This window comes from Centruroides vittatus, unplaced genomic scaffold (genome assembly GCF_030686945.1).
Source record: "Centruroides vittatus isolate TY-2023 unplaced genomic scaffold, ASM3068694v2 scaffold_490, whole genome shotgun sequence".
Lineage (NCBI taxonomy): Eukaryota > Metazoa > Arthropoda > Arachnida > Scorpiones > Buthidae > Centruroides > Centruroides vittatus.
The window spans coordinates 2,002,821-2,023,590 of NW_027122711.1; the positions used below are offsets into that span (position 1 = coordinate 2,002,821).

Consider the following 20,770-nt stretch of genomic DNA (forward strand, 5'->3'; position numbering starts at 1 on the left):
ATAACAGACTAGAATAACAGTTTCTAAATTTGAATTATTCAAGATAAAAAATGTAATTTTGCTTATATTTTTATTTATTGGGTTACAATTTTAATTTAATATAAAGGTAATTAAGAAAGCTTATTGTTTGATCTTATTATTAAAGCAATTTTTATTCTATATGATGCATGTGACTTCTTTTCTATTATTTTTTGACAATGACGTAATACATATATTTGAAGCAGTTGCTGATGATTTTAAAAAATGGCAGTACTTAATATTTATATGCTAATTTCAATTCTGGATTTACTATACAAATACAGTAAGACCTTGTTTAACACTACCTCGATTAACTCTAATTTGATATAACGTGGTCTGCTCGAAGCCTAAAAATAGCTCAAAATTTACAGTGATTCAAATTTTATCACAGCATTTCATTGATTCATGTATAATACAATTATTCCCAAACATGAACCAATCAGAAAAAGATGGCAATTCGTCGTAGCGCTGTACTTTCCTTAAATCTGTGTTTGTTTGGTGCAATTTTGGAAAAAATATAACATTTCAGATGCCATAGACAATATCGACTTTGCTTGGCAAAAATTAACTGATAAATGCATGAACAGTAAGTGGAAGAAGTTATGGCTGGAAGTATCCAAGAATTCTCAACGAGAAGAGCCTATTGTTGTATTGTTAGTTTGACCAAATTGTCAACCTAATCAATACAACAGGACTAGGAGATGATGTAGACAAGCAGAATATTGAGGAGTTACTGCAGGTTTCTGGTGAGAGCCTTACCAAAGACAACCTTCAAGAACTGGTAGAACAAGGAATTCATGTAGAACTGGAAAATAGTGATTCTAAAAATGAAGAACTCAAAGAATTTCTCTACAGATTTCCTTAGTAAAAGTTTGATAACAATAATAGAAATCGTTGATCAAATTGTAGCAAATGATCCAGATTTTGAGAGAAGTGCAAAAGCAAAATGAAGCATTTTGGATGTGATCTCTTGCTTCCGACATTTGCTTAAGGAAAGAAAAAGAAAGTGACAAATGAATTGTAGTGGATGGAATTGCCCAGGCGAGCGATTCTCGCTCTGTTTGTAAGATAACAGAAACTTTCGTAATTCAAAATCATAGCCATTACAGAAGAACCGTTAGAGAAGATCTGTTGGGAAAGCTGTTGTGGTTTGGATCGACGATTGGCTGTCGGAGAATGGCCGTATGGCTGGACTTTATGAAGACATCGAAGCTGATTGGCGGAGAATTTGAACGTCGGCTACGATATAAGAAGTAGTTTTCGGCGGGAAAAAGGATTTCTCTATCTCTCTTTTTGGGACCTTGCTGAAATCTGGTGTAAGTGGACTCCCATTGGACTATCACAAACTTTTCCTGACTCAGAGGTGTTGCGAGTACTAAGTCTCTTAACGGAGGTCATAAGGCAGTGGTTTCCAACCTGTGGGGCGCGCCCCCTAGGGGGGGCGTGAAGCTGTTGCAAGGGGGGCATGCTGCTCAACTATCGCATTAAATTTTTATAATGTTGTATTAATTATATATTCTTTTTTTTGTATTTTTGTAAGATTTGTTTTTATTACATTTAAAATTATTATTTCTTATAATAAATAATTATTTTTTTATATATATTTTTACATAATATTGTATATTATTTTGTAGCCCATTAAATAAATTATAATATCAGTTGAGTATTTATGAAATTAGATTGTTAGAAAAATTAGGGGGCGCAACAATTTTTTTTGTTTAAAGGGGGGCGCAGGTACAAAAAGGTTGGAAACCACTGTCATAAGGTGTCCTTCCAACGAACTCGTGCGGAACATAGTCGGTCGTCCTTTAGATTAGTGTATTGTGGATACCTAGTTGTAAACGTTATTTTGTATTTATTTTGTATATTAGTTTCGTCAATATAAATGTTGTGTTTTGTCAACCCTACTGGTTATTTTGAACTTTACTTGAAACTACACGACTTTATTGCAAAAACCAACAATTTCAGAAGAGCCAGAACCTTTGTCACAAAAAATGAACTTTACATTTCTGTATGCATATGTTTGTGTGTCGTTTAACATATATTATGCAAATTAATATAAAAATAACTCATAAAAATGCATACAATTGAACCTTAAAAGTAAAATTCCAGAAAAGTTTAATGCACATAAAACACAAATGTTTTTGATCTAAATAGGAGATCTTCTTCGGGTTAAAGCATTCTCAAATGGAATGTGGAAAATGGAACATTCTTAAGGTTATTTGAAATATCATATAACAAAACTTCAAAAAAAAAATGCTTTAATTCAATTGTGTGCATTTTATGATATAATATGTTCCAGATTTACAGTGTTTGAACTATAAAAATAACTTAAAATTAAAGTAAAATCTGTTTATTTTTGGTCACATGTTCCCCTTTCCCTATTTACTCCGTGTTAAAATGACCTCGTTTAACACTGTTTCATTTAGCTCTTTGTTGTCTAAGAACATATCCCCATGTTAAGTGGAGTCTTACTGTATTAGATCTGTTGACATTATCTAAGCATCATTAAAAAGTACAGTCAATCATAATGTTAAATCTATGTATTAAGAATGAAATCAAATGGAAAAATCTGTTGTTCTGCTGATTTTTTATAAAATCTGGAAGAAATCCATTGATATTTGGTTAGTTGATTTGCTATCAGTTCCAAGTTGATTGAGTTATGTCTTATCAAAAATTCATGAAACTCTCGGATATTAAGAATTTACATTTTATGATAAAAATTGTAGAAAATATTCAAGTAGGTGGTCAATTTTAATTGCTAACATTCACAAGTTCTTTTATCTCGATATTTTTCGAGAGATTTACGTTTCACAGAACTATAACTGTAATTATTTTTTTAATAAAATTTATTTATTTATATAATAATTTATATTATTTAGTCAGTAAAGTAAAAGGAAAATTTGATTAAATTTTTACACAACTATTAAGCCAGAGTTATTTTATTTATTGATAAATTTCAAGAAGAATTATTCATTGTTACATCAGTTTATGACACATCCTATTGTAGTTAGTTCAGAAGCTGAGAATTTAATTTTCTGAAAAATATTTAATAACAGCATAAACTCGAAATTATTTTGTAATGAAACAAAAGAGAAATGAAATATTTCATAATTAAATATCTAATATTACTTAAACTGCAATACCGATTTAAAATTAATAAATATAAATTGCAAGTTTACATGTGACCATAATAAGATTTAGTATAAAAACATTAAGTGATAAAATATTTTTAAATGTATTAGTATCCATTACAGTATTAATTATCAAATACATTACGGTCCAATTAAACAATTAATATAATGTTACCTAGATATATTGGCACTTAGAATTATGTATTTAATCAATTTGTACTTTTGATTTTATTCATTTAAAATCTTATTTATTTTTTTTAAAATTATTATTATTATTATTATTAACTAAATTCTAATTTGATTCAAAAATTCTTACTTCAATTTTGAAAGTAAACTTTAGATTTATGTTTAATAAAAATTCTTTTATTCCCCTGAAAATTCTGTTTATAAGCATAATTTTTACTAGAGAATATGTTTGTTTTTACAAAATACTGAAAATCATTTACAGATAAATTGTAGTATTAGAACATACTATAATACAAAATTTAATTATGTGAAACAGTTTAATACGGTTGATCATTTTACATAATGATTTTGAAATAAATTATGCTATTAAATTAATTAATAATTTACAAATTTAACACTATGATTACGATATGTTATACGATGACAATGATTGATTAAAAAAATACAATTGATCATTTCCATTACTAGTTTCTGTGGATTTTTTAAATCTTAAAATTTTTGGCTTTTTTTTTCCAATAACTTACATCACACAAGGAATTCGTATTGATATAGACTTTATTATTGGATGTGGATATGCATTTTGGATCTTAATAACACCTCTTCGGTCCTTATTTTTTATACAAATCTTATCGAAAGGAATAATAGTTATAAATTACATCAGACATGTATTTACAGGTAATATTTACAAAAAAATTCTTTTTTACTTACATTAGCTGATTATTGAATATAAATTGAAATTAAAAATTGGGTAATTAACTAGATATATTATTAAAAAATTTGCTTAAAAAAAGGTGCTGTATAAAATAAACTTGAAGTAGATAAGTAAAAAATATTAAATAAATAAATAAATTTTTAAGTGTTCATATAATTTCCTTTTAATAATAATTTTTTTTCTTTTTTTGAGGATTTTAACATTATCAAGTGAGATCTCGCAACCTTCTCCATTACAATGTATGGCTACTGCTGAATTAGTGTAATTATATTTTATAGCATGTAAATGTTCTCTTAGTCTGATTTTTAGGGCTCTTCTAGTTTTGCCTATATATATTGATAATTCAGTTGGCAACTGCAGGAAATTCTATATATAACATTATTTTGAATCATATCAATATTTTGAACAATACTTTCTTTAGCAAGTTTTTGATGATGATAATAAATACTGAAGCTAGGGTCATGTATGGTTTTAATAGTTTTTTAACTTTTTCAAACACTATGGGGATATATCGTAGGCATGGGGATATAATTAAGTATGGGGATATAATTAAGTAACATAAAACAACACCTTTCAACAGTCCAGCACAATGTTTAATATCTTAAAAACGTTTTCGATCGTTTTAAGCAATCTTCTTCAGTTAGTCTACCGACGAATCAAATGAGAAATTTGAATTTACGAAAAACAAAAATTCAAAATGCAGCTATACATTTAACAGTAACTTGCAAATCTGTTCTTAACAAAATTACAATAAACATAAAAATAAAATAACAGGTATAAACAAACTAATTAAAATCAACAAAAAGTATACGCTAAGTAAATATTATAGCAATTAATTAAAAATGCCGTCTATGAAGACGTAAAGGTTAAGCCAATTTATCATAGAAAGACTTCCAGGTCGAGGACAACCCGTCAGCATCCCTATGATTTATGCGCTGTGTGGTCATCCGTGCTTTGTGAAGTTCTACTTTCTCCAGGTGTCTCACCGCCTGCGTGGATCTTGTAACCCTAATAATCATCGCCTGATCCCAGAAAACTGTGATATAATTAAGTTTTTTATAGATCATTTGACTTTGTAATGTATTTTTTTGGCTTTATTGAGATCAGTATTGTTATGCCATTGTTCTAATACCTTATTTGGATAATCATTTAGTTGAAAGATTTTAAAAATATGTTCTATTTCTTTAGTTTGTTTGACATCACTGCTCGTATGTATTTTAATTTTAGTGATGTACATGTTAAATATATTTCTCTTGATATACATAGGTGTACTGGAATGATAATTAACAACTTTTCCTATATTACATGGTTTAATACATTTTTTAAAACTTAAGCTATTATGAAATCTTTGGACTGTGATGCCTAAAAACAGTAAATTGTCATTATTTTCAAGTTCAATATCAAAAGTTATGTTATTTGCTCTATACTATTGGCACAGTCATGGATTATTTGACGGTTGGTTAGAGTATTATCATAAACAATGAAACAATCATCTACACACCTATTATATTTAAGTATTCCACGATGGTTTCTAATAATTTGATCTACTTTTATCGTACACAATTCAGGCTAGTTCAGGGTCTATATACGAACCCATGAAGATACCTTCCAATTGTATAAAAAATTTTGTATTACAAATAAAATAATTATTATTTAAAACAAATTGAACCAGTTTTGTTACCCAATTATCACATTTTAAATTAGTTAATGTATCAATTACAAAGTTTTTATGTATAGATGGATACATATTTTTAACATCTAGTCTCAGCATTCTGCAGTTGTTATTAATAAGTTACATTTCAAAAATAATTGCAAAGCTATACAAGGTTAGTGTGACGTATTTGTATTTATTATCACTTTGTTTGTCGGATGGATTTAATATTAACTTTTTTAAGGTTTTCCAATGAATTAGTCTGTATTTTTAATACTATATTCAGAATTGTGATATTGATTCGATTTATTCTTACGGAATTTTTCTAAATTATATAAAAATAAAATTTAATATCTACTAATGTGATTCTTGTATTTTATGTGTTTTACTTTAATATTGAGTCTAGGAATTCTTAAATTGTAATATAAAATATTGTTAAAATCATTTACATTAATATTATTTGCTTTTTTTGAAACTTTAAGTATTTTTTCAAAGGTTTCTTGTACGTGTGACGTAGGATCTTCAATCAGTTCTATATATTGATATGAAGGGACTAAACTAAGTTTAATGTTTTTATATTTTTCTTTTTCCATTACAACGACTTGTATTGTTTTATCAGTGGAGACAATAATTAATTTGTACAATAATAATTATTACAAAAACATAATAATAATTATTATTATTTAAAAGCAGTGGAAACAATAATTAATAAAAAATTTGTAAATATTATCTGTAAACACGTGTGATGTAATTTATAACTATTATTTCTTTTGATAAGATCTGTATAAAAAGTAACGACTGAAGAGGGGTCATTAAGACTTGAAATGTATACCCACATCCAATAATAAAGCCTATATCAACAAGAGTTCCTTGCGTGATGTAAGTTACCGGGAAAAAAAAAGCCAAAATTTTTAGGCTTTAAAAAATTCAAATTTGTTTAAACTGATTGATCTACAAAAAGACTGAGTTTAAAGGATCATTCTGTCATTTGGGCTCTAAAAATTATAATAATTTTACATACAATTGTATGATTTTTTTCACGATATCATTATTGTCGGCATCAATACAATTAGTTTGAATAGGGAAGTGTAATAAAATTATTTTTTTGTTTTTCCTGTTATGAGTCAAGATGCTGATGTCTTTCTCTGTTATAATAAATACTATTTCTAGTTAACCAAACAATCTGTTTAAGTTGGATCATTGGTCTGAAAATAAATTTTATAGAGTAATTAATAAATTTCTGGTTTTTTATTGCATCTAAACTGTCTTTTAAAATAAATAAACAATTGAGTCTAGACTGCTAGAAGATATATTACAAAATTCATATTATTCAAATGCCACTATACAATATTATATATTGTATAAGTAATTAAATATTATGTACAGGCATAGTTATGGCATAGATTACATTTAAATTTCTACAAAATTAAATTTTTCTATTAAAAATTCCTTATCTTGGTTAGTATTATCATTCCATATTTAAATTTTAATCTAAAATGTTTTCCTTTGAAAGTAGGAAATAAAATATAATATCTATATAGATATTATTTAGGAAAATTACCACAGAAAAATAATTAATGATTGAATTTAAATAGGAAATATTATAAATAGAAGGAAACTAGTCTCAAAAAACAAAATATAACGATTGAATAAGTTTCATTATTATTAAACATTCCTAATTTGTTTTTGCAGAAGAATTATGGTAATTTCTGTATTTATTATTACATGAATATTTTTAATAGTAAAATTCTTTACACATAAATAAAGAAAATGATTTTTTTTAATTTAAATATTTAAATTATTATATAAACTTACTACAGTTTGAACTTAGAGATATCTTAAGATAAAAAAAAAGTTTATGTAATAAGCAAAAATCCATGTAGACATGTCAGATTAATTTTAACATAATTACTAAAATACACACGTTGTAAATAATGGGATAATTATCTAATGTGTGCTAGTATTTTTTGTTACTATACAATTAGAGATAACAGTAATTTTTATTTTTGAATGTTATAGTAGAATCAAATTCCAGCATGTTTTTTTCAGTTCATAGTAGCAATAATATAACCAAATTCTTTGTGACTTAGTTGTTTATTTCCACATTATATTCTAAAATGTAATTATTTTCAATTGCAAAGAAGAAATTGATATTTATAAACAACACTACTTTATACCTAAATAATGTTGGCAGCTAGGTGAGCAACTTCCCAGTAATTTTTCACAGGCTGTTAATTCTAGCTATCAGTCCCACATCACTTAGCCAAATTTACAGTGGATATGGAAAAAAAGACCGTATTTGTGTCCACAAAACAAAAAGGCTTTTTTTCTTATTTTTTTTATCTTTATTCTAAGTATTGTTGTTTAGTCAGTCAAATATGATAATACCTATGAGAAAAACATGTGGTTTCTACTTTTAAAGTAGTAAGTGCTTGTTATTTTATCAAGATTATTGTATATTATCTATAATTCAGAAAAACTTTTGTGGGAATGTAATGATTGATTAGTCGTTGGTTATGGAATCTATATCTGATAAGAATTTTATCTTAAATTATCTTTCGTTGAATTCGACATTTTTGCAAAATCTACAGGCCAGAGCTCTACTAATTAAGCTATACTTACACAGTGGAAGAGATAGGATTCAAACCTACTTATGCTTTCATGGATAGATTTACAGTCCTTTAACCACTTGATCACTTCTCCACATTTAAGAGAATTTGTTTCTCTTCTCTGAACTGCTATCTATAATAGATAATACTACCGTATTTACTTGGATATAAGACGATCTCGCATATAGGATGAGGTGTGACTTTAGAGATCAAAACAAAGAAAATTAGATTTATTAATACAATTCTAATTTTATTTCGTTTAATCCTAAATAAAATATTATCAAATGCACGTATTAAGGCAAACAACCATGTTTGCCTTGATACATGCATTTGGAAAACAAAACCAAAACATAATGCACATGACTGGAAAAAGTTTATTATTAATGATTCAGAATATGCTAATATTCATTAAAAATAACAGTTTAATTAATATAAAATAACTACATATATAATTATTGCTAATTGACCTGTATTTTATTAATGTTTTTTATAAATAATAGAAACTATTTTCTGCGAACGGATGAGATGCAACATGGTTTTTAATTAATGGACATAGGATTAAATCAATAAAGAAAGGAAAGTGTCTTAATTTGTTTACAGTAGGTGCTAATTAGACTGTAGACCTACAATGACAGCATGAAGTATATATGGTTTACAGAAATTATTGCAAAAACTCAAAGAATCTTTCACTCGCGCATATAGGACGACATAGGTTTTCGAAGCAGTAAAAAATAAATAAATAACCTCTTATATGCGAGTAAATACGGTATTTTTAATTATTTTGTAAACCTATATGAAAGCAAATTTATGTATTTAATCACAGTTTACAGGCAAATTTTTAAAAATTTTTTACATCTATATTTATATTAATAATGAATCTAATATAATGAAAATAATAATGAATTATATATGATCCATAAAACAATAACTGTGAATGTAATAAAATATCTTTATAATTTATTAATGTTAAGAAACATGTGTATAATTACATAAAGAACTTGAAGCTATTTATAGTCGAATAATAAGTGACAAAAGTAAATTCATTCATTTCTTACATGAAAAAAACAATTATAAATAATAAATCAAGTCAGAATTTAGTAAATAATAAATTAAGCAAAACTTTTGTTTAGATATTAAAAAAACTTACAGCAAGAATAATAATTAAGTAAATATTTTGGATTTTATTTATGTTATTAGTTGACATTTACATATTACTTAATTTTTCTAAATAAATATTTGTAATCTGTAACATTTGTATTTATTTATAATCATATTATGAAATAAATATTTCATTTGTTTTTCCAGTGTTGTTTATGATCGAATCTGTGGTATATTGCTTGGCATCGTTGAAGTTCTTAACGATATAACTAAAAGTGATGACATTGGTGCTCATATCGAGTAAGTTTTTTTAAATTTTTGAGCTATTTATATAGCTAAAAAAAAATCAGTTATTTAATATTATATATCTGATAACATTAAGCTTGCATTGTATTTATAGTGTTTTTTTAATATGCAACCATTAAATATTAAGATTAAGAATATAATGAATCTTCATTAAACAAGTTGATTACCTACTTATATTTTTATTGGAGAATTTTAAAAAATAATAAAATACAGTCATTAGAATGTACCTTTTTGTTAATGGTCATATAAAAAAACCATTTTATTATATATATATTTTTTAATCTTACAATAAATAAATCTTATTTAATTATTCATCATGTAATTGAATTGATTTGGTATTAGTCTAAAAGAGAATTTTAGAGTTGACTAATTTGTAAAAGAAAATTAATATTGATAAGTATAAGAGATATCATTCAATTTAATTGACACAAGAATACGGTAACGTAAATTTATCGGTCAGATGACTTATTAATAGGTTTTAAAAAATGAAATATCTCTATATCTAGCAAAATTTTTTAAATTATTGCAGTATTTTAATATGATTAAAAACAATAAATTAATTATTTTTTATGACAGTATTATTCTTATTAATTCTTAACTAAAAACCGTAAGTGTATTATGCGAAATAGAGATTTCTCGTTTTATTTTTATCAAACTAAAAAAAAAAGAAAATATTTGATTTAAATTAATTATTGTATTTTTCTTTTAAAATTTAGTAAACAACAAGAAATTAGGATGTTATAAATATTTTAAAATGCCTAAAATAATTTTTAAAAAAAGCTATTAAAATTAAATTAGTAACGTCTTATTAAAATGTGGGATTAATACATTAACTAATTTTGATCTGTTGTTTTTTGTTTTGTTTTGTTAAGATATTAATATTTATTTTAAATTACTTTTACAAAGTATATTGTAATTAATTAGATTTTTAATACATCTTTTTCCTGTTTTATTATTTAACTTATTATAATGTTTATTTTAACATGTAATTAATTAATCTACACTTTATCTTTTTACATAAGATATTATCTTGAGTTCATTTCAATATTTTAATTAATTAGAAAAGTTGAAAAGTTAAATGTAGATGATAATGAAAGTTTATTGCTACATTAAAACAGTATAATACGTTCTTTGAATTTATTGAAAATATTTATCTTGCTGAATAATGTTTTGACTTATAAAAATTGATGAAGAATTTAGTGTAAATGTTCGTGTATGATATTTAAATCAACGTACATAGTAAAAATGTTATTTATTTACTGATATTTAAAGCAAACCGAACATAACTCTGATAAAATATTTCAGTTTTTATGAAATTTTTATCTATAGTTTTCAAAAATCAAATAACTTTTCACAATCTTCGGACTGTTATTTGTTGTTTATTGAAGGCAAAGTTATCTCTAGAATAAAATTAATTACGGCAGTTTGCACTACTAATGCTGTTTTAAACAGTACTGCAAGTGCAAACTATTGTAATTAATTTTATTCTAGTTTATTTATCTTCTGAGTGAATACAACTCTGAAATAGTTTCTGAAATTCACTTAAATAACAGAGTTCTCTCTTATGCAAGATTAATTGTTATTAATTAAATTTTAATTTTTATATCTAGGAATAAGAAGTAAATTGCAATTTTAATTTGTTTTTGAATAGATTTAATGACTATCAAGTAATATGATATATAATATTATGGAAGTTCAATTCTAAAGTGAATTCTAAAGTTTTGAGTAGCAAAAAAAAATTATTTGTAAATTTTTCTGCATTTTACGTTTAGAATGACGTGTTAATGTATTATACACTGCTTTAAGTATATGTAGTACCAATTAGTGTATTTTGATTATGTATGCTTAATGCAGCATCTCCATATATATTATATTACATCAATAAGTATTCATAAATAGAAATATATATAACTCATTGCATTCTAATACATGACTATATCATATATAAAACACTAAATAAATAACATACATTATATATGCATGCAATTATCTAAAGATAAAAGAATGTTAGAAATAGTTATTTTTTTATGGAGACATTTTCGAATCAATCTTATTTATTTAACTATTATCAAAAGCAAATAATGCATTTCTGAATTTGGCAGCTCTGCTCATAAATAATCCAGAAAATATTTATTTGTAATGCAATAGACTGAAATTTCAATCAGCAATGATTTGAATGGCTATATGATATTTGTATATTATCAGACTTGACCGTTAGAATGAAATTATTTTAACAGTAATTTGATTATAATTTATCAACTATGAAAGAAACACATTAATGTAAACATGAGACTTTTTTTAAAGCATTCTTTTTTAATTTATATCATAGATCAGTAAAATAGAATGAAAGATTCTATATTTACTAAAATGATAAACAGTTCAGTTCAGTTATTTTATTTGTAACATAATAGAAGTACATAGCTGGTGCCGAAAAACATAACCAGGTTGTTACACAGACAAAGGAATAAAATATAGAACAATATAGATTACAATGGTAGTTACATGTCTACTCAAATATTTTGAAACAAAAATTAAGTTGCTGACTAAAATTAAAATTCAACAGTTTTGCTACAGATTAATATCAGAATTGTAATTAAATAAAACTTGAGTAAAAGTAACAGAAAACATTTCACTCTTTTGTTATCTGTCTTTCGTAAAATGTGTGCTTTACATAAACATGAAATTATACAAAATGTGGCATTTAGAAATATGTTCAGAATTATTTTTGTTTGAGCTGTACATTAATACCTATACTGTGTGCATTTCCATAATTTTTTAGTGATACTTAACAATTTAAACATTTAGGACACATCCATAATTGCACTGGACTTAAATGGCTTCCATTTCTTAGTAATATTTTTAACTCAAATTAATGAATGACTGAAATTTTACAAAGCTTTGAATGTTTGTTGAATGCAATACAAATGAAAGTAAACCATTTGTCTAAATTTGCTTTGATATGCCTAATATAAAAATTAAATGTACCTGGCCATTATTATTGAATAATTCATTGAATATTTATGAATCTTCCAACTTATTTTTGTAAATACCAAAAACGTTTTCTCATATTTTTAATATTGATATTTTATTAGAAGAGAGAAAAGAAAGGCAGGTGAGATGTTCCTAATGCACAGAATAATATATACAGTATCAACAAAATTTGAGTTATTTATTATACATACATAACATATAGCAGTTTATTCATTAGCACTTGTAATTGTTTACAAAATTAAATAATTAATTATTCTTTTACAGTATTTAATTAATTATTTAATTTTTGCAAATAGACTCATATCTGTTTTCAAAAATTAAATATTTGTATACATTTCTTTGACATGTTCTGTGCAAATAAAAGTCAAATATATTGCCTGCAGTATTATATTTAAATGATGCAGTAATGAATTTAAAAACATGAAAATTAAGTTTGAAAAATTTAATTCATAAGAATTTTATTCTTATTTATCTTTGAAGATAATTTACACTAAGTAATATTTAGTCAAAGCCATTTTGAAAAATTAAAGTCTTTCATTACATATAAAAGATAATTCTCTAAAGTTTTGAATACAGAAATCATTAATTATTTTTGCATTTTTGAAGGAAAACTTTGTTTTCACTTCATTAATCAATTTATAGAATATTAAATTCCTATTAATTATAAGAAATATCAAATTATATTGTCATCAGAAGCTTAAAAAGTTTTCGTGTGTCCATGCATTATCTAATATCTAATTATATATAATATACTATTACTTTTTTAAATTTTAATTCCTTTATGTATGTATCAACTATGTATTTGTATAAAATAAAAATGGGATTATTGCAACTATACCAGATTTATCATAATAACTCTTGTTAGGATAGGTTGCTTTACTAATGTAAGCAGATAAATTGAATCCACTAGACTCGTGTAATTTAAAAACACTTCGTTTTATTACGTGTTTATAAACACAGTCATTTAAATATAAGTGGAATAGATTTTAAACTTTATTGTACAGTACTAAGCTACAAAAAATGAAAAATCTGATTTTTGATTTATGCTTATACCAAAATGCAATGAACATTCATATTATGTGTATTACAAGTTTGACATTGCATTCTTCCTTTTTTTCTTCTTTTTTGAAAAAAATCACTACGCAACATTTTTCTGTAGGCAGTTTCCTAAGTGTTAACAGTTGGCATTTGTTGTTTACTATTATTGTTCCTTTCTTCAGCCCAGCCTTTTTTCACTATATGGTCTAACTAGTCCTTCAGCAAATTCTTGTAAAAAAACTCCTTTTATACTTCTTATATTCATTCTCTTACATAAACTTGTTGAGCCATATTTTATAGGCTACCACTCTGCAAATTACAACTCATGCAGATTATGACTGACTATTACTTGTAATTGCACGTATCACTGCAAGTTTGTGCAGATAACAATAAAGCTAGTTGAAACGTGTACAGGAATGCAACCATAAAATTTTCGAGGGTGTTTAGGTTTAGAGGAACAACTATTTTTTTGCCATAATTTAAAAATTAAGCCAAAATCATTTTAATGAAAAATATATTAAAAAAGTTTTGGAAGTAAGGGAAAAAGTATTTTAGCTTTTATTTTCAAAAATAAAACATTTATTTCAGTTAAAATAAATCTTCATGGAGATTTCCAACTCCCCAAAACCCCCTTCTGATCGCATCCCTGTTGTATATTGTGCATATTAACATTAGAGTCTAATGGACATTTTCATCTGGTAATATCATAAAATTTACTCACTCACTCTAATAAATAAAAAAACTTTATTAATATGATATTTGTTTTTTTGCAAATTACGTAAAAGGAATATTGAATGAGGAAATCACAAAAGAATGCAGTAATGTGTTATAGTTAAGAAAAATATAAAGTCCATTGGACCCACAATAACTGGTTAAAGGTTAACAATTATTTATTGTGATATTGTCCATTGTCACAATGCCAGGCTGCACTTTTTAATTTAAAATATATGCTCTCCACTTCAAATTACTACTGTAGTGTCTTGCTCCTGTAAATCATACTTTTCCACTAACAATGGAGTCGTGCTGGTCATCTATCTAACTCCTTTTGGGAAATATTTTAATTGAAATAACATGACTTCTGGTTTGCATAAGAAATTCATATATAGCTAATTGGGGCCTTCTGTCCTATGGTTTTCATATCTGGTCTCATCTTTCATCTATCTAACTCCATTCTCGAGATTAAGGAAAGACAGACAGACAGCCAACGGTGGGAATTTTTAAGGTTTTTTCCAAATTGCAGTCCAACAATCAATACTTTTTAAACAGACATCTTTACTACTACAAAATTTATTATTATTAATTATATAGTAATTTTGTGAATCCATTACTTGAAGTTTATTGGATTTCATTTTCCCTTTTAAGACCATTTTTAGCGTCTAGTACTCTCTTCAAATAGATACAAAATTTCAAAAATTAAAAATAAATTTTTACACGATTTTATTACTCAATTAATTTCTATAGAGGTATGAAAAAACATTATATTTTTTATTTACAAGTAGTTTTATTTGTACAACTAAATAAACGATTCTTTTCTTTTTTTTTTTTTTTTTTAATTCACAAAATCTTTACTTCTAACAAGTGCACTGTTCAAATCTACAAGTTTATTTAATAATAAATTGTTATTTCTGTATTTGTTTTAATTACATTTTCCCTTGATGCATGATGATTTTATTATATTTGCGCTAACATAATATAAAAGATTTGTCATTAGTTTATCAATCAAACTTTATTATCAACAGAACTTTATTAAGGTTTTTTTTTCTTATTCTGTAGCAGATTAAATTAAAAATCTAGTTTTTCTTCAATTTATGATATTGCTTTCAGCATATTTCCTTTTGAAATATCTGATGATCCTTATTTTTCTTCTTTCGCTTAGATTTTTTTAATATCTTTCTTACTATTTTCTTTTTTTAATATTATTAAAATCAACAGTTCTAGCATCATTTGGATAAAAAAAATCAAAAATGATAAAATTTGACTCTTGTATTAGAATAAAATTTATATTATATATATAAACAGCATAGGTTTCGGCTAGATTGAAGAGATCCGGATGATCCAAAGTGAAAATATATTAGATTCTTCCGAAAGAATTTTTAAATGCACACTTTTATCTTTATACAGAATTCATTTATTGGAATAATTCAGGAATTTTCTATTTCCAAAATAATTTATAAATAATAAGGTCCAGGTAAAAAATGAAATGTTATAAAATAAAAATAATAGAAAGATTGTTATTTTAATAAAATAATATTTTCATAACGTTAAATATTTTTTTAGTTCTTTAGTTTTACACGCAAACGAGACGCTACAAATAGACGACGACGACGAGACGGAACACGAAAGAAGGAAACAGGAGGTAAAAATTATTTTCCTCTACGTTTCGATCATCCTCGACAAGAATTAAATTTTGAATTCGTTTTTTATTTAGTTGTCACGTCAAGATCCGATACATACGGTCGTCCTGAAAGAATACCTATGTTCTCAAATGTCACAATTGCAGCAGTCTCTGGGACAAACTGCTTTCGAACAATTAATGGCAACTGTAGATGTTGAAACCATGCAGCAGTTGAAAGAATACCTGGAATCTTGAAAATTAAGTTGTAGAATATCGGGACTATAATATTACACGAATTGCTGTCGGATCTTGAAAGTTCCATTCTTCGGCAGATCGAGCAATTAACATTTGCATTGAACATCAACGTGCTAAACGATTATTAACATCATGGCTTTTTTGCTTTAAAAAATATTATATTTATGTCTAAAAACTGTTGCCAATTGTATTTTGTACAGCAAAAAGAATAATTTAAAAGGCAACAGATTTTTCTGTTTATAGAATTTAAGCATACTTATAAGTAATTGTTTATAAACATATTTGTTTTTATCATTGAATACTCCAAGGTATATAATAAAAAAAAAATAACATCATTTATTCTTTATATATATAGATGAGATATATATAAATAAATATATATAAAATTTTTAACGAAATTATTTCTGCATTTTTGATGCCTTGGTGTAAGTTTTTGTTTAATTTTTTTTATATATACTGTATTAAAAACAGTTTTAAAATTTCAAAATTATAAATAAAGAAGAGATCCAAAGTAAATTTTTTATGGAATAAAAGAAAAGGAAAAAACATGACATATATATATAATTGAAAAGTGAAACAAATTTATAATGTATGGATGTAATTATATGATAATAAATAATACATTACCTCAAAAGAATTATTTCAAAATAATGTATTTTTTTTTACAGTTTAAATCATAAAATTCTTTTTAACGATAATTAAAATCAAATGGATAAAGTATGTTCTTTATTTCAAAATGAAAAATAAACAACAAAATTTATTTCCTAGATTATTTGTAATAAATTGTTATATTAAAAGTTTGAAAAGTGTATTATTTTTTTCCTTAATTATTTTACAAAAGAAAGTAGTAACGTTTATTACGAGGATACATTAACTTATAAGTAAGCGTTTATTGGTATGTAAACTTAATTCAAAAATGCAAAGCAGACAGGCACAATATTTCTTCTAGAACTTTTCGAATGAGTTTCTTGTTCATTGAATACACTCTGGGGAAGATATAACAAACAAAAATACAGCTCTCATATAAAAATGAAGTAATTTTACTTTAGTTATCTTTTAAAATATGCCATCCTCTAAAAACATCTTGGGTCTTTTCTGTATACTCGTATAATGAATCTGTAAATACCCGTATTATAGTTGTGCTCGTAATGTCAATGTGGTGGAGTTAAAAATAAGCCGTTAGATCCATGAAAACTTTCAACTAGTCATTAAAAATATTAGTAAAGTGCAGTAGTATTTTTGTAACAAACTATTTTTAAATGCAATTCAAACTTGCCAGAAAATTGTGTGTTACATGGCAAAGATGATATAAAATAGATCAAAACTTTCCAGTTACTAACCTTAACTATTTTTCTATCTATATTGAAAATGATGATGCAAAGATTTAGATTTTACAGTAGAACACTGAAAAATTAGACACCATCTCAAATACCTATTGAAATCTTTAGCATTACTTCAGATTGACTGAAAATATGTTTGCCATATGAGAAAAAAAAATTACGTGAATTGAGATAATATCAATTCTACTTAGATTCATACGAAAGACATAATTTGAATACAACAGATTTAACTCGAGACCAAAGAAATGGTCTCTAACTCTACAAAAGAAATCCTTTAAAATTGATTGATTAATTTTGTAACGATAAAATTATTGTTTAGGTTTCAATAGATTTAATAATTTAGAAGAAAATGTGAAAGTGGCATTTAAGTTTTGTACTTTTTCTCAAGGTACGAAAGACACGACAATTCTTTTCGTAAATGTAACTTGCATTTAATAGCAATTTTATCTCATATGGTATCTGATGATAAAAGGAAAGCACACATACACAAACATTGATAACAATTAAAATTGGAGCTTATCACGTCGACTAATATAATAACTCCCGTAGCGATGATCAACAATGTTAATTGCCATTATGAGAGATACAAAGATGTAGAACATCTGTCTTAATCTAGTTTATTTTCAGAATTGTGTTAGAACAGGCATCAGTTCAGATACTCTTGGTTTGTACAGTATATATACATAATAATTTGGTTATATTTATATTAATAATAAATATATCTAAAATATTTAATAAAGAAGAAAACAATAAAAGTGTTTTAAATTTCCAAGCAAATATTGATTTTTTTTTTTTTAAAGGAAATTTTCAGACTGAACAACTTTCAAAATTTAGAATATGAATTTAAAAGTAGATTAATTTATTAAAATTTTCTTTATCAAGACAAATTGAAAATATTTCAAAGTATGCAAATAGCAATCACTGTCCTGATGTCTACATGTTCTCCTGTAATGACTGAAACAAAGCCAGTTGTTAATTTTACGGTAATGATCGATAATTGCTTTACATGGACCATTAATGAATGGTAGTTAAATGACATAATTGATTAAACGAAAATAAAATTAGTAAAATTAAAGTTTTCGGATAAAAATTTAGGACAAAGACAAATATTAGCATAATATCTTTTTAATTAATTATCAAACTTACAAATATTTTAATAAATATCAACTTTGTAAACATTTAAAAAAGAAAACAGTTAAATTTTTTTTCTTCTACTACTTCCAATTATTAAATCAGAATTAATTTAAAAAATTAAATTATAATATATCATAATAATTCTAACAATAATTAATTTTTAATTAACAAATTCTGTTATTGAAATAGTTGTTATTAAAATTGAATGATCTAACATTCAATTCTAGATGAAGAATTTATATGATATATTGAAAGATTCATGAAAATTTTGAAATATTTATTATGACTGCTAAGAGAATGTAATCTGCTTTAGCTATTGAATAATTATAGGATTACTCTTCGGTACATGTAGACTAATTAAGCAATGTGAATTATTTATTAGGCAGCGATTAATGATAAGATTGTTCGACTAATCGCAGATTATAGACTTTAAAATGGAACTAAATCTAGTATTATTGCTATTATGTTTAAAATAAATATGATCTTGTAGTATTTACTAACATTACAGAGCAGAAACAATGCATTTATTCTATCTGATCATATTATAACATTATAGATTCCTACAGTTTCATACCAACTTTGAAAGTTTGAAGCAGAGATGTCCGGTTTCATTACATTATACTATATTAAAGAGGTAAATAAAAATTAAATAAAGTTTATTGATATTAATTAATGTATTAAATGACTATATAGTGATAGAAAGTTAAATATTTAGTGTATTTTAAGAATGATTGATTGTCGACGTGGCTCGTAGCTTCCGGATCCAACCGACTCATTAGCGGAGTTCAAAGATTTGGAAAGTAAACGAAGCTTAAGTTCAGATTTAAATGTTTATACATTAAATTAATTTGGAGTGAGTGATTGTTACTTTTAAAATACATATTTAATTAAGTGATAAGTATTTAACTAGTGAGCTTTAATGAATAAAATCACTTTTAAACAGCACTCCTCTTATATAAAATGATTAACAGTTATAAAAATGAAATTTTGAATACAGAATATATATATTTATGATAATTTAATTAATATGTAAGATGTTAAATATGGCATTTTATAAAATAATTATTTAAATTTTGTCATAAAATTTTGAAAAAAATCTCAAATTATTATTTAACTTTCAAAAATTAATTTTACTTTTTAAGGAATTTGATAATTTTATGTATAAATTAATTTTATTTAAACTTAAATTGTTAAACTATTGATCACTTGTAAAACTTTTCTTTAAAGTTTATATCTATATATATATATTTTTTTATAGTCAAGATAGTATTTAACAGACGAAGATCAATTTTTAGTGGAAAGAAAAAAAAAATATATATATATATATATAGTAAAAGAATAGATTTTTATAGGTTGATAACTTATTTTTACAATACTAAAATTCTAAAGCTATAAAGTTACTATTTCTTTAATTTAGTAGCTAACATGATTCATGATAAGTTTCTTTTTTACCTTATAACAATACATTATGAATTATTGCAAGTATGAGAAATGACTTGTCATAGTAGTGTAAATGACAGTGACTGGAAAAAATCCACATGGCCAAAATACTTTCTTATACGTTTTTACCTACCAACAATATATCAAATTGTTTTCAAAATTTGTTTCTGAGTATTTCGATAAAAAACATACTCCCTCTCTCTTTGTTTAGAAGAGAGAGTTGGATAACGACACTGTACAGAATAATATCACATGGCAGTAGTGGTATCGATAAAATGGATATATTGCTTTAGCGTGTATTGCTTCTTCGCATTGTTCTGTTGCCATCTTGAATTTAATACCTAGATTTATGAGACAGATTACACTTACTTTTAAATTTTAAAAAATCCAGGTTTTTTTTAAATATATATTTTTCTTTCTCTTGGCGATTGTAATTGAAAGTTATTTTATTTCTTTTTCAGTCTTTTTTTTACATCAGTGTCATTAAAAATAAAACCTGTTATTGAAAGTCACTTCTCATTAC

The 20,770-nt window shown here is 25.0% G+C and overlaps 1 protein-coding gene across 1 annotated transcript in view; it reads left to right on the top strand.

Annotated features, from left to right (window-relative positions):
- Impbeta11 (importin beta11) overlaps nucleotides 1-17,144 on the top strand; it is a 65,730-nt gene extending 48,586 nt beyond the window's left edge. Inside the window, exons 24-26 of the mRNA XM_067287476.1 lie at nucleotides 9,616-9,708; nucleotides 16,021-16,099; nucleotides 16,172-17,144. Of these exons, the coding sequence (XP_067143577.1) occupies nucleotides 9,616-9,708; nucleotides 16,021-16,099; nucleotides 16,172-16,333 (334 nt within the window). The 3' untranslated portion in view covers nucleotides 16,334-17,144. The remainder of the gene's footprint in view (nucleotides 1-9,615; nucleotides 9,709-16,020; nucleotides 16,100-16,171) is intronic.
- The last annotated feature ends 3,626 nt before the right edge of the window (nucleotides 17,145-20,770 follow it).